General features: G+C 32.7%; 1 protein-coding gene across 1 annotated transcript; it reads right to left on the bottom strand.

Moving 5' to 3' along the window:
• Window positions 1–13,410: 13,410 nt before the first annotated feature.
• Window positions 13,411–14,859, bottom strand: LOC123718770 (lipase 3-like). The gene has a single exon (XM_045675549.1). It carries the CDS (start codon window positions 14,845–14,847, stop codon window positions 13,411–13,413), a length of 1,437 nt encoding a protein of 478 aa, XP_045531505.1. The 5' UTR covers window positions 14,848–14,859.

Here is a 14,859-nt window from a genome sequence, read left to right as displayed (position 1 = left end):
CTAAATCTAGAAATATGAAATTGTAATGAATAATTGCATTTTTTATTTATAGTATATATATAAGACACCGTTAAAAATTACTTATTTCTTTGGTTTTGACTGGACTTGCACAATATTAAGTAAATACACAAAATTCCTATTCACAACACGGTAAGAAATCTAGGTGGATTTCGATTTCCTGCCGAGAACCGATAACAACGTACCTAACTTAATAAAATTGCGTTCAGTCGTTTGAATCTCTAGAAATGAAAAACATTTCTTTGAAATTGAAAATTGGATTTTGTCAATACAGTTTATTTACTTATCAGCTACTGATGTTATTATTACCAATGTTTTAGCGTTATTTTTTTTCTTTTGTAATCAAATAATATATAAAGATTTAGCTAGCTTTAGCCAGCTCATTAAGGCTTTCCACAAATTCTGAAGCAAATGCCGAAGATTTCTGTATATTGGTACTAACATTTTATGATATGATACGTTGAAAGATACTTTTTGGCATTTCTAAAGCAGCTGATTTAAGCTTGAATGTGTAATCACATAATATTAGCCATTTTATAATGGCAATGCTGGTACGCCTTCAAAAAGATATAAATAACTATACCTGTTGTTGGATGATACATATCTTTTTTTTCTTAACTACATATTTATTCTACACCAATGGCGCTACAAACTTTTAAATCTGGGCCTCAGATTTCTGTATCTGTTCCGTGATATACTAATAGGTGATCGACCTTAAGTTCGACACACGATTCCTCACTTGATTCGAGTGTTTAATGATGTTAAGATAGTGTTTAATGCGCATATAGTTTGAAAGCTGGGAACCTATGACCGTGACCGGAGCTTGATAAGAATTGCACTCTAAAGTCAATGTTAACACTGCTCCATGATTACATTTTTGTATTTAATCCAAGCTTTCAATGTAATGTTTAAGATCTTTTTTCATCGGGTGATTGCAGTTGATAGTCAGGCTCAAATATATGCAACCAATTACAATAGATCCAGGCTATGATAGCTGCCCTTGTTGGATGCAGCCCATCGTAGAATCGCTTTATAGTTTGATTACGAAAATAATAGAAAATCTAATTTTAAATTAATATTTTTTAGGTACATTTACTATCGGTGATCAATGCTCCGAGAAGAAGTAAGTTCCTTTTATTTTGCTACTTTTGCTCAATCAATCATGGACGGGTCTGATAATAACTATAACTGGAATTTAATCTTTTATTCACTATAAAATATAATATTACTTACAAAGAATTTAACTTTATTCTACACACACATTTGTGACAGAGCACTTTTACGCTAATGGTATGATAAGAAAATTTCAATGGCAGCCGTAAAAGTTGGCGGTTTTTAAACACCTAAACGTCTTACGTCTGATCGCGTGTGGGACATCTGTCACATCGTATGAGAATTATAATTTCGAGAGTGAATTTTATCACACTTGTGTACTATATTTCCCGTGTATTAAGGAAGTCCCAAAAGTGCCATGGACTGGTATGGTGGGGAACAAGTGATACTCAAAACACCATATTATGTAAATAATAACGTATTACCTATTTTAAATACTCATTCGAAATGACGAAATGCGAGAATTAGCCACATCAGAAGTTAACTTATTAATTGGCTGTTATGACCACCTACACAGCCATATCATATGTCATATTATTATGCTCATACCATGCAATTACTAACTTTACTGCTTTTTTTCGCGAAAGGTATAATATGAAATGAACAATTCTATGTAATCCGGCTTACTTATAGGCTAAGTAAATATAATTGTTAGTTAGTATCACTCTAACCTTGTAGTAAATCACATAATTATAAATATCTATAGGTATGTGTTTTTAAATAAACTAATAATATGTTAATAAAACAAACTTATATTGATTATATAGGGTTACAAATATATGCTGATCAATTAAATGGTGAGGTACGACACTATAGTTACATGAATTTAGTAAGTCGTTGACGAAAAAATGATTTATAAAATATTATACACACTAGGTTTAAAATAATTTAACTTGAAATGTGTCTCACTATATTGTCGCTAGTAAACCATAACATAACCTTTGCTGTAAGCATTATAACAAATACACGTCATATATTGTATAGTATTATTTATTTCTTAGAACAATGTATTAACTGTTTCCTTACAGATCGTCATGCGAAAGAAACACATTCTTTTCCCGAATTCCTCTCTAGATAAGTTTTAGATCGCTTCTGCACGATTTCACACTGATTAGACCCTACAAAATGAATTCCGTCGATGGAAGGGCTACAAGTCATTTGTACGATACTTGGTTTTTCGCGTTTTTTTCTATAGGGATCAAGTAAAAACTCGTAATCTCTTAAATATTTTATTTGCATTACTTAGAACTCCCAGAAATAGAATTAATTGGAATGGTCGGAATACTGTTATTTATTTGAGATGTCAATTAGGTAACTATGGTAACGATAGCAGATTTCTTATAAATAGTATTAATTATCACCATAAATTATTGGAGATTGGTTTGTTGTTTGCTACAATTGCATGGTACTTCCTTCATTAAGCTTGTATTCATTTTATAAAATCTTAATTTCTTTGTATGATACTGATAGTGGCATTACAGTTGCCTCGGATTTTTACCTTATTCATTCTCACATTCTTGTATAAAGAAAAAAGACATACTTATAAAAATCGTTTCATGAATCGATACGCTACTTTTTTGAATGGCCCTAATTCAAACTTGCGGCTCTACAGAGTAGTGTTCCGTGGCAGGAAGTGTCTGATAAAACGCTCGGTTATGGGATGACAGACATTGAGGTAATACTAAAAATTACAATTCTGCCTCGACGTCTGATTATGATACTCAACTGTATGTATTAATCCGAACTACTCTAAACACCATGAAACATTATATACTTTGAGACTATAATCAAATTATTGTAACGGTATGATATGATTTAGTGAAAGACGGATCAGTTTATTACATAAGAAGACAAATTTATGGTTAGCGATATATTTTCGTAGTACAATGTAAAATTTGGTCAATGGTGTGACTTCTACGCAGGTCTCACTAATATATTAAATTAAATTATTATTTCTACATACAATCAAATTACAGATCATGGTACATGATATATACATTTTATATATACAGAGATTGCAACGGTTATGCTAAAGTTACCATAATATCCTGCAAATAAACACCTTTCTGCATCCAAAGTAAGGGATAACTATAAATGAAAGAATCTGAGAGGAATGCAACCGAAGGACGAAATAGTTGCACGGGAATTTTCAATGTTCAAAGATCAGAGTTTTAAGAAATTTATTTCTCATTACAAAAAATGTTTTTTATTTATAAAATATACTTAATATGTATATAAGAACGGGATACACGTCCCGATTCTAGTTTATTAAGCTCATTCTGATATGTTTCTTTATTGCCCTTACTCCAATAACAAAACTAACCTTGTAAAATTAATAACATACATTGAAATATTAACCTAATGTATGAACATATAACAGAGAACTAAAATTAATTCAAAATGTCTATGTGTTCCCTTAATTCCCGTAGAATTTCATGGAGTATTGACGGTGGCGGGAGTAGAACAAATCGTAATACTCTAAGTATGAAACAGTTAAGGCCTTATGCATAAAACAGATAATGAAGACGACCTACCGAAAATATTAAAGTGTGTGTAATACAAATACCTAATAAACACATATTATTTTTTTAAAGCAAAAATAACAGTAAGATAATATTTCTACGATGTAAAAGTTACAGTTCTATGAAGTGATAGGTGCTTGAATTGAATTACTATGAATAAGAGATGCAAGAAAGACCCCTGGTACCGAGCAGCACAGTTATCTTCTTAACCGTTGGTCATACAGTCAACGTTTATTATACATTGAGAATTATTTAATTTTTTAAATATATAATAATAATGAAAACAAATTCTTGCTATTAACAAATTATTTACAACCTCAAAGTAGAGAAATATGAAAATCTATTTCGAAATTTGTCGAGCAATTCAGTCGAGAGACGCACTGCTCGATTCCACCTGTGTCTTAGAGAGGGCTTAAATAATCGAGTGTGCAAACGGACAACAAACAGCCAGGAACAGGGAATCTATCACAAGTACATAGAAATTTCAACCTTATTCACATACACAAGTTGATTAAGTAGCCGGGACTGATTCGAATGGAATAAGAGCCATTGTGCTATGCACAATATCATGAAAAATATTGTAGCGTGGGTCGATGGATATCACTTGAATATCACATTTTATTCTAAATACGGAATATCACACAAATAACTTATTCATTATTGCTTATATATTTTCTATAATAATTGCCGTATTCGATGTTGTTGTCTATATTTGTTACTTGTTGTAACTTTTAGCACGGGCTGCCTGGAAAAGATTTCTTATACCCGTTGTATTCTTCATTTGGATCTATTACCTGTATATTGTTTTTTATGTTATATGTTTAATAAAATAGAGTTTTATTTTTAATTATTATATTTCCATACAGCTTAAGTTAAAAATATACTCTAAATTATGAATTAATGTATACTAGGTTTAATCGTAACTTAAAGTATAAAATAGTGATTTTTATTATCCGATTACAAAGTAATTCTTAATATATATTCCATTTCCAACACTTCATTTTATTTTCATAGTAGCGAAACAATGACTTGCAATTCAACTATTTACATTAAACATCAGGTGTTTAAAAGTGTCCGCAACAGAATGTATTATTTTGGTTAACGCAACTCACCCTCAATAATTCTGTTCAATCATGAGCACGCTCCCCTACGGCATTATAATCGCAATATTTAATACTTTACTCCGCAATAAAAACACCCAATGCAGCTGTGTTACATTATCCATGCTTGTTACAAACTATTGTTCATTTTATATTTATTCATTTTAATTTTGTCCGTAAAACAAATAGTACACAAGAAAATTCCTATTAATTAACACACGTTTATTTGCTAAATATAAAAATAACTTACTAATATACAAAGTATTCAGTAAAGGTATAAATATACGCCTTTAGTACGTTTATTGATCAGAGTCAATCCAAAGTAATGTTAGCCCATAAGGGTCTAACTATTTGGATTGAATAGGAATGAAAAATGACACCCTAAGCGCTACTTACGCGTTCTTTAAGGGAATATTTATCGATCATAAGCAATTTCACAGTATAAATTCAATAACTATCATTTGATATATCTATTTAAATACAGTTTTATATTTTATATTATAAGACAAAGGTAATTAAATATGCCACCACAGTCACATCAGTCAGTATCTAAGCAATTTGAAATTCGCTGTCGTTATACGTATTTTGTCAAACAGTACCACACAGTTACAAGACAAAGGAATTGAATGGTGCAAGTGAATGCATTGGATCCAAAACTAAATTAAAGCTAGCAAATAATAAGTTTAGCATTAAAATAAGTTCTGAAATCTGGCCTTAGGTTGATTATGAACATTGATGGACAAATGCACACTTCCATGTCTATCATGTGGATGCTACATGTGAATTTTTGACAAGGCGTTGAAAAAGAAAATTGGAGTCTGCCAAAGAGCTAAGAGCGTTCTGTGCTTTGGTTGAAAGTTAAAGATGGTGAAAAAGAGCATAATAAATTTACGCGAAGCCTAACACAAGAAAATTGAAGTACAAATAGGCCGGGCTCCCCGCCCACCTTAGAATTACTCAGTGGTCAGAAAACAAGGGAGGACGCCCAGCAGAATCCTGGGAAGAAAAAATTAGTGATAGAAGATATAGGGGGACATCGGGAAATAGCAGGAGAGACAAGTGGGTGCCTCTTCAGGCGGCCTTCAGCCCTTCGGAGGTCGTGTAATTTATTAAATATAATAATAATATAACATAAATTATAGTACTTGAACACAGGCTTTTCTTATTTTTATTTATTTTTAGGTACATAAAATTAAAGATACGTATATATGTATAATTGATTAGATATTGTATTATGCCTCATCTCCTAGATGTGACACTTTGAGGATGTTCTACTTCTACCCATCTGATCAGGACTGATTTATTAAAGCAACGTTTCTTGGTTGTTCGCTTTTTTACAGTCTCCAAATTATCATGTGGACAACCGAGATTTGCATAGTCTAGGCTTCTTCTAGTTGCGCGTCTACGTAAAACATATCATACATCTAGTGCCTGCCTTTTAAACCTTTTAAAGAAATTACGAATACCCCTGCCAATTTTTTGGAATCCTGCTTTAATGGCATTGAACATTCGCTTAAAGAATGCTTTTACTTTGTTCCAAGCATCCACGATATGGTGCTTATTATCAGCAATGATTTTAGAGATTACTGAAGCGAGTCCCTTTTTAGCTGCCTTTCTCCTGGCTATCTCCTGATCTTGAGATCCTCTGCTTCCTTTATAAGAAATAATTACGAGCAAAAACAATGTTACAGAATATACTTTGAGCGACATAATTGTACTCTAATTGTAATTTGTAATCGGAACTAATTAATATCACACACATTATCTTATCTCATACCTTTCATACAACTTTGTTGCAAGTAAGGTAACTTCTACAAGTTCACACTTAACCCAAATCAATTGCAACTGGTCATCACACAAAATTATAATGCACATCAATACATTTTCCACTTAATAAAATGTAATAAAACCTCCATTTCATTTAATTTTCACAACTAAACCACTGTAATAAGATATATCTCCATACGTACAACAAAGACTACGAGAATTGAGTACTAGACCGTTTATATGAAAGTAACCATACAGACAATATGTTATCAAAACATGCATGTTTTGGTTCACACATTATACTACTTAATATTAATTGTGATTCATGAGCCCTAACATTGGCTTTTACTGTTTTTTATTTGAGATTATACTAGAGTAATTTTATAATCCTTATTACTTGTATTTGTTTTGCTAATTTATTAAAGCATTTCTTGTAGTTTACCCTTAGTATGTAGTTCGCCATACTAGGGATGCCTGGACGACCAGTCGCCCTCCTAATCCTTTACTCTTATCCGGTACACTCTTGACAGAGCGGTCGTGAACGCTATGTAGTAGTGGTATTAAAAGGGGCAGATGTGATGCGCTTCACAACGTTTCGCCATCGTCACCTATTAGAGGTCATCCTGCTACACTCAATGAGTGAACCTTCTACGGCAGCCTTGATCTGGTCAGTCCAACACGTAGGTGATCTTCCGCGCGGTTTAGTGCCTTCCACCTTCCCCTATATGACAAGGCGTTTCATAAACACCACGTCGAGATACGTGTCCGAGATACGGATGCGAGATTGTACTGTTGAAAACAGACGCTGCTTAATACCGAGTTCTTGAAGTATCGAGACATTTGTACGAAACTCGGTCCACGAAACCCCAAGCATTCTCCTCCAGCAGCACATTTCCAGAGCGTCTATTTTCTGTCTTTCCACATCTCGCAAGGTCCATGTTTCAGCCGCGTACAGAAATATGGGGAATATTAGAGTCTTCACGAGCCTGGTCTTCCTGGCTTTTGTTATATTCCTGTTTCTCTATATTTTTTAATATTATATTAACTGCTTTTAAATGCACTATTAATAATATACACAGAAACAGAAAGAATTTAATGATATACAAGATTTTATTCGCTATAAATGTATCTATTTGTTTTACATATTATGATTTTAATTAAATGAAAGGATGGATTCGCCTTTTATACGATAGTAAATTGAAATTGAATATTGTGTCACAACAATCCTACTATGATATCCTGAATAATGTTCAGTTAAAATTGAAAAATTTACACGTATTTTTAAACGTACAACTTGTTAATTTGAAATAACACACTTTTCATTATAGTTTTGAACGGCGTTTACTGTGACATGTCGTTTTAACGGATCCTGCCATGAAGCGGCCACGCGGGAAATCATTGTGTATGTCCAACACACAAAGCCAACATAGGTATATGCTCTTACGGTGTCCCTTGTTAGATTATTCATGCTACAATTTTAACCGGCATTTTTTTTAGATATAGTTAATAACAGATAATATATTTTTATATAAGAACTCTGGGGCAGTCCTGTCTAAAATGAAATGAGGGTGTAAGAAATTACTTTTCTTTAATATCGTATGGTTTATACGTGGAACAAAACTTTTAAGTTTATTAATATCGTTCGTAGTTGACATTTCATCTGCAGAGGAAGTAAAAACATGCAGCGGTACTGATATATCCTTTAGTGGGTATTCAGGTGGTGAGGACAAGCCATAGGCCCTGGAATTATTTTCGATTCCATAATCAAACATTTCAAAACGCTTCGTTTGTATCATTTGAAGATAATGAATAAGGGTCTTCTCTGAACCTCCTGACGTTGAATTGACTAATAGTTCGTTCATCTTTGGCATTACAGTCATGCCATATTTTAAACAAAGAAGAGGATTCGACAATAATACTTTACTCCTATTGCAATATTGTTGTGTAATGCTTCTCAATGATTCATCTTCTTGCAATAGCTCTTCTTGGTTTCTCCCGAACAGCATTGCCGATTTATAATTTTGGTAATAAATGTCTGACATATCTTTGAGTGGTCCCTTAATGTCATTCATGAATACTAAAGGCGCTAAGAGGACAGCACTTTTTATCATATTATTATATTGGGGTAATAGAGAAAGCAAAATAAGTAAAGCAGTACTACTAAGCGAGTAGCCCAGAAATACAATATCAGCATGTTCCGATTTGATATCATACAGATATTCCAAAATCGCACGGAGATCATATACACCGATTTCATGAAAAGTGAAATCCCAAAATTCCGCTGAATTGACACTTCTAGAAGTGTGCTCTTTGGAAAATTGATTTCCTCTGGAATTAGCTAACCAAACTTCCAACCCAGATTCCAAAAGTATAAATGGTAGCGAGTCTTTAGGACCAAGAAGGAGCCAGTCCATAGAACAACCAAATAAACCATGATGTAATAAAACTATTCTCCTTTTAATACCAAAGGAATCCGGGAGCCTTGAAGTAAGCTTATGTAATTTTAAAATATATCCATCAGCAGTCAACACTTTATGGGTTTCTATCTGGTAACCATAAGATGCAATAGAAGATCGAAAAGCAAATACAGTATCACCGTCTGATATGTTGCTTACTTGTCCTTTTTCAGTTATATTATCTTTTAATACTGTTTCGAAGAAATTACTAATGGCTGATTTTAATTTACGCCCCTCTGCTTTGATTGGAGATAGTGTATCATTAATAAACATTTTAATTTGCCTTAGTGTACTTTTCACTTTTGTGCAAAAAATTCTTGTAATATTTTTGAATGATTTAATGGCTGCGTTATTCTCGTAAACGAAATTAATGCATATTAATATAAATAATAGATATAACGTTTTGACTTTCATGACTAACGCAATGTAACAATGATAACACATAACACAAGATGAAGTTTATATATCATAATTTTTATTCAACAAACTTTGCTCTTGAATGTTATGTATATACAATAGAACCTACGTTTTAAATATTTTACAAAAATAATTGATTCATTGAGCAGTGTTGGCCTAGTAGCTTCAGCGTGCGAATCCCTGAGGTTCATCCATCCATAGGTTCGATCCCCGGCTTTTCCAATGGCTTTTTTTTCTATGTGCGTTTTTAACATTTGCTCCAAAGGTGAAGAAAAACATCATGAGGAAACCGACTTGCCTTAGACCGAAAACGACGGCGTGTCAGGCACAGGACGCTGATAACTTACTTGCCCATTAGTTTAACTAATGATTATGTAACATATACATAAATATGTGGCCCAGAAAAAGGTTGTAGTGCCACTGATTTATTTATTTTAATTAGTCCATTAAAGGCTAAAGTAAAAATAACTTGACTGGCTAAGTCACTAATAAATTTGTAGGAACCCGAGGATTTATAAAACCATACAGGCGACGTCTTTTGGTGAAGGTTTTCTAACCTTATAGTTAAATCATGGTATGTCAAAAAAATCTTTGTATATTCCGAATAGCTTAGAAGCAAAATATAAAACAGATTGATATTGATAATTGATACAAATGTTTCCAAAAATTCAAAATAGTCAAAATAATAAATATACACCTAATTCTTTCGTACAAGTTTTGTACAAGATTTTGTTTTTCCTACTCGTGTGTTCTCGTTTGGCTTTAATCACTGTAAAGCTGTTATCGAGGAATTGGAACTAAAATAAAAATAACAATCCAGTAGCATCACTTATATGGCTTGTATTAGTTTACAATTCGTTCTTTCATAGTCAAGCTGATTGAGTTATCAGACTTGACACATGTCATCGATTTTTGGATCTAAGATTTAAAAATCGAATAATTTTATATATATATATATATGTATCGTTAAGTCTTACTGGTAACCAGCTTATCCCTTTGTTTTCTTTTGATGTCTTTGTTTATTTTTTATCGCGTGTAGTTTCCCAACCATTTGCTTGCCATAGTAAAACTATTGCCATTGTATAAAAAAAATTCTTACTGGTTTCCTCAACGTAGGAATGCATTAATGCATAGAGCATGCATAGAAACGGATGGCCTCAGAGCTGAGAGTTTGTTATATAAATAAATAGAATATAATTTTTATGCGTCCGTGTTATTGAAATGAAATGCGTAAAATGGTGGAAAATTGAATGATATTCTTATATTAGCATCATAATACGGTACGGACGTACCTGTTTCGTTAAATTAAAAAGTTTCCGGATAAACAATGTGGCTTGGTTAATCTGCCCAGACTGGAATAAAGACGAATTTGTTTTGCAAATTGCCTCGGATTTTATTTGTTGTTTTTTTTCCTAAGCAGTCTACGACGGGGCAGCGTCTTTTTGATGGGGGTCGTTCAAGTATTACGTACTCAGAATTAATACAACTTATCCCCTTCCCTCCTCTTGTCAGCAAAAGTAAGCAAAGCTCTCAAAATAAACGTATAAAAAGTAAATAATTACTGTTGACATAAACACCAAATCAGAAATTCAAAAACCCCCACTCTCTATAGTCCTTGCGTAATACTTGAACGGCCACATGATTTCAACTAAATCTTAACAAAAAAATTTTTATATAACAAAATTTCGTTAATGGCATACGTGCTTTGGTAATGTTTAATCGTTTATGGACAGATTTCAATCATTAGATTGTTACCCGAAAATGCAGATTATAATATGTAGATACTTAATAAAACAACGCACATATTTCTAAGTAAATAAATGAAGCATTCCAATAGTACCGTTGTAACTGACCTCCATTGTTCATTACCATGTTAACACAACTTGACAGAAAGAGACGAAAGAGTGCAGTTATGATATTTTAGTTTTTATGAATAAGTCGATAAACGTCCGACAGTGCGACCGTCGTGCGACAGGTCGCTAGTACGTTAATTGCTTAGAAAACAAGTTCATTATTACCCAATTTATAATTAAGAACCCTAGGGTTTACTAAGAAAATGTCGAAGGTATACCTATATACTTGAATGCATATAGGTATATATATATTCAAATAAGGGATACTAAGTTATCAAAATATCGTTTTAAGTAAGTAATAGTTTCCGTATCAATTAAAGTTTTATATGTAAGTGCAAAACTCGTCTCGTAGATTCGTATTAAATAATATTTGATGTAGTATTGCATTTTGTGTTCGTCAAGTGGAAACGTAGCAACAACAAAGTTCAAAAGAACTTTACGTAAAAGTGACTTTCAAGATACGTCAATTTGTTAAAAATTGTCGTCATAAATTCGAATTTTCACATCCGTTTAAAAAGTTATAATTGATATATGAGCTCGAACATCACACATTCGAAAATATTACTAGTATTTTGTTAAGAAACATATTCTCATCACCAATATACATCAGATAAACTTGTAGTTACTGAGGCAGAAGTATAGTTCCTAAAGCAATAATGACATTTCTATTGACCACATAATCAATATAAGTAAATAATGCAAATACCAATTGAAACATTATATATATATATAGCTTTTTAAGCGTTTTAGCCTCAAGTTACTGTATCTGTTTGAGTTTTGAAGTGTAACTTCTTTATCAGCGTTGGAAAAAAAATATTGTCACATATTTCCGTTTCACCCCATCTTTTTCTTTTCCCTACCATGGTTGATTCGAAGAGATTCGAAGCAATTAATAATAACAATATATAATAACGATAACAATGATAGTAATAAATGTATTACAATTAATAAAATTCTGTAATAATCTTAGTAGTAATAAGGTAAAATGAAATAATTGTATTACTTGTATTCATGTCTATCATAATAAAAGCCTTTTGTTAAATTTTTTCTAATGTAACTTTATTTAACCAATTTCTGTAAAGTAGATCATTTTTCTAAAAATAAAGTCATTAAGAAGTTTCACTTCTAATGTGTGTAACACTAGTACACGCACACATTTTATTTATAGGTAAGTATATTATTTACAGATGTGTCTTTCTGTGCCTAGCACACATCATTAAAAATATTAAAATAGTATTAGGTACTTCACAGTTCGGACTAATGACCTGCGGCTGAGTTTCATCGTCGGACGTCAAGGTAGAATACGAAATACCATCCGTATCACCTGGACGTCATTTGAGCGTTTTATCAGGGAATTCCTGCCACGCACTGAATGTTTTTTAAGGTGTTTTTCAAAAGAGCCTACTAAGGAAAGCAGCAATCAAAGGATACACTGAAAAAATGTTATGATGATAGGAAACAAAAAATAAAACTTTTCCTCAAGATTCCTTCTCAGTCCCGAATCATACGTTCAACCAGCTGTTACTACAAACGAAGCATTGGCTTGTTTATTAATTTCAGAAAATATATAATATATTTCTATTTAGAAAATCATTTTAAACTTCCAATTTACAACATGAGCGCGTAATAACAATATATTTTTCCCGATGGAAATGCACAAAGAAACGTTCAGTTCACTCCAACAGTTCATAGCTTATATTACCAGCCTCTGATTTATTCCGTTCATTTTTATCATATTAAATTACTTGATAACGTCAACTTTGAGATCGGATTTATCCTAAGAGCTTTGATAGGAAATTATCCGCGCTAGTTGGCCTGAAACATACGCATCTAAAAGTTTTCTCATCTTTCGAGATTACTAATAAAAATGAAGATGTTTCCTGTATTAATCTGATCTTCAATTAAAGTTGGGTTATGGTTAAATAGTTTAGCTTGCTTACTGGTATGAATGTGTGTCTCTAGGCTGTAATTAATATACAAAAGCCTTTTTACAAGCTTTCCTAAAATATTTCTACTTGAATGAAAATCATCTATGGAGTATATAAACTATAAAAAATGTGACACGTGATATGGGATTTAAAATATTGACATTAATAGAATATTAAAAGAAAAAATTATCAATTATTTTGTATTATTTATTTTAAGTAAATAGCACTTAAAAATATCACACTTCATTGATTCGTGTTGTGTTAAAATATAAACCTGTTGTTAAAAAGTCTACCACTTTGCCGAATACTAACTCTGCTGCATTGTGTCCCCATATAAAATCTGTATGATTTAAATTCCTGTCATGGATCACATAGTGATCTATAGGTTTCTGTATGCTGAAATACAGTCTTAAAACATCTGCCACTGTTGCTAGCGTATCATCGGTTGAGGATATTAATGCGATAGGCACTGAAATCTGACTTAAAGGATACTCTTCAGTTTCATAATTAAATTTGTGAAATTTACCGGTTTTTATCAACTGCGCATAATGTAGTACTGTGTTAGTTGAACCACCTGCAGGTACATGATACATCAATCTCGCTAAAAAACTTCTATCTAGATATTCCGTGTCACTTGGTATCGCTCCTGCGAAGAAAAATAATGGATTGCAACAGAACAGTTCAGGACCGTGACAATATTTACTAGAAATCCAGTATGGAACTTTCCTCTTTGGAATGAATTCGCCATTTCCGAGTAGTTTTAATAAATGCAAAGGTGGATTGAAGGCCATCGCTCGAAGTATTCGAAGAGGTCCCTCTGTATTTGACAAAAACGCTAGTGGGGCTAAAAATATTGCTAGTTTAAAACTGCTACTGTATTGTGGCAACGAAGACAGTAATACTAAAAATGCCGATGCGCCCATAGAATATCCAACATAATTGATTTTGCTACTCGTGTTCTTAACAGTTTTCATATATTCTATAACAGCTGGTAAATCATAATACCCCATTTCGTGCCATGAAAATTTCCAGAAGTCTGTACTATCTACTTGTTTGGACGTGTGCCCGCGTGAGTAATAATTCCCTCTAGCGTTGGCCATCCAAACATCGTATCCAAGGTTAGACAGTATATACGGTAGAGAATCATCTGAACCTAGTAAAATCCAATCAGCTGAGCTACCCAATAAACCGTGGTGAAGCAAGACCGTTTCATTGTTACAATAACTTTTGTCTCCATCTCTTCGACAGGGCGAAATTAAGCGATGCAAAGTTAGAAAATAGCCATCCTTCGTTAAAACAATGTGTGATTCAATGCGCTTTCCGTGAAGTGTCGCCAGCTGTGGGGTTGACATTAAAGCAGTTGGATCAGATTTCAAAGTTAAATATTCAGGTGATTCTGTCTCACTTTCTGCCGCCATTTCGTCGACGAAATCACTGAACGCCTTGCTGGTCCTGGACTTTCTGTAATTAGTTAGGGGCAATTCGGTTTCCTTTGTATTAATCATGTCGGGGAAAAATAAATCTTTCATTTTCACGCGAAATGATTTAAACGCTACTTTTATTGAATGGGAAAATTGATTCATTTTGTCACTAATTACGTCGAATATAGCATATGAATTAACGCAATGATTGTGGTAAATTAGAAGGATTGCAAACACTAGTATAAGCCTCATTTTAGTACTGTA

This window comes from Pieris brassicae, chromosome Z (assembly GCF_905147105.1).
Source record: "Pieris brassicae chromosome Z, ilPieBrab1.1, whole genome shotgun sequence".
NCBI lineage: Eukaryota > Metazoa > Arthropoda > Insecta > Lepidoptera > Pieridae > Pieris > Pieris brassicae.
This window is presented reverse-complemented; position numbering and strand designations above follow the sequence as displayed.

Excerpts from the sequence above, each read along its gene's own strand:
- LOC123718770 (XM_045675549.1), bottom strand. The coding sequence starts at position 14,847 with ATGAGGCTTATACTAGTGTTTGCAATCCTTCTAATTTACCACAATCAT.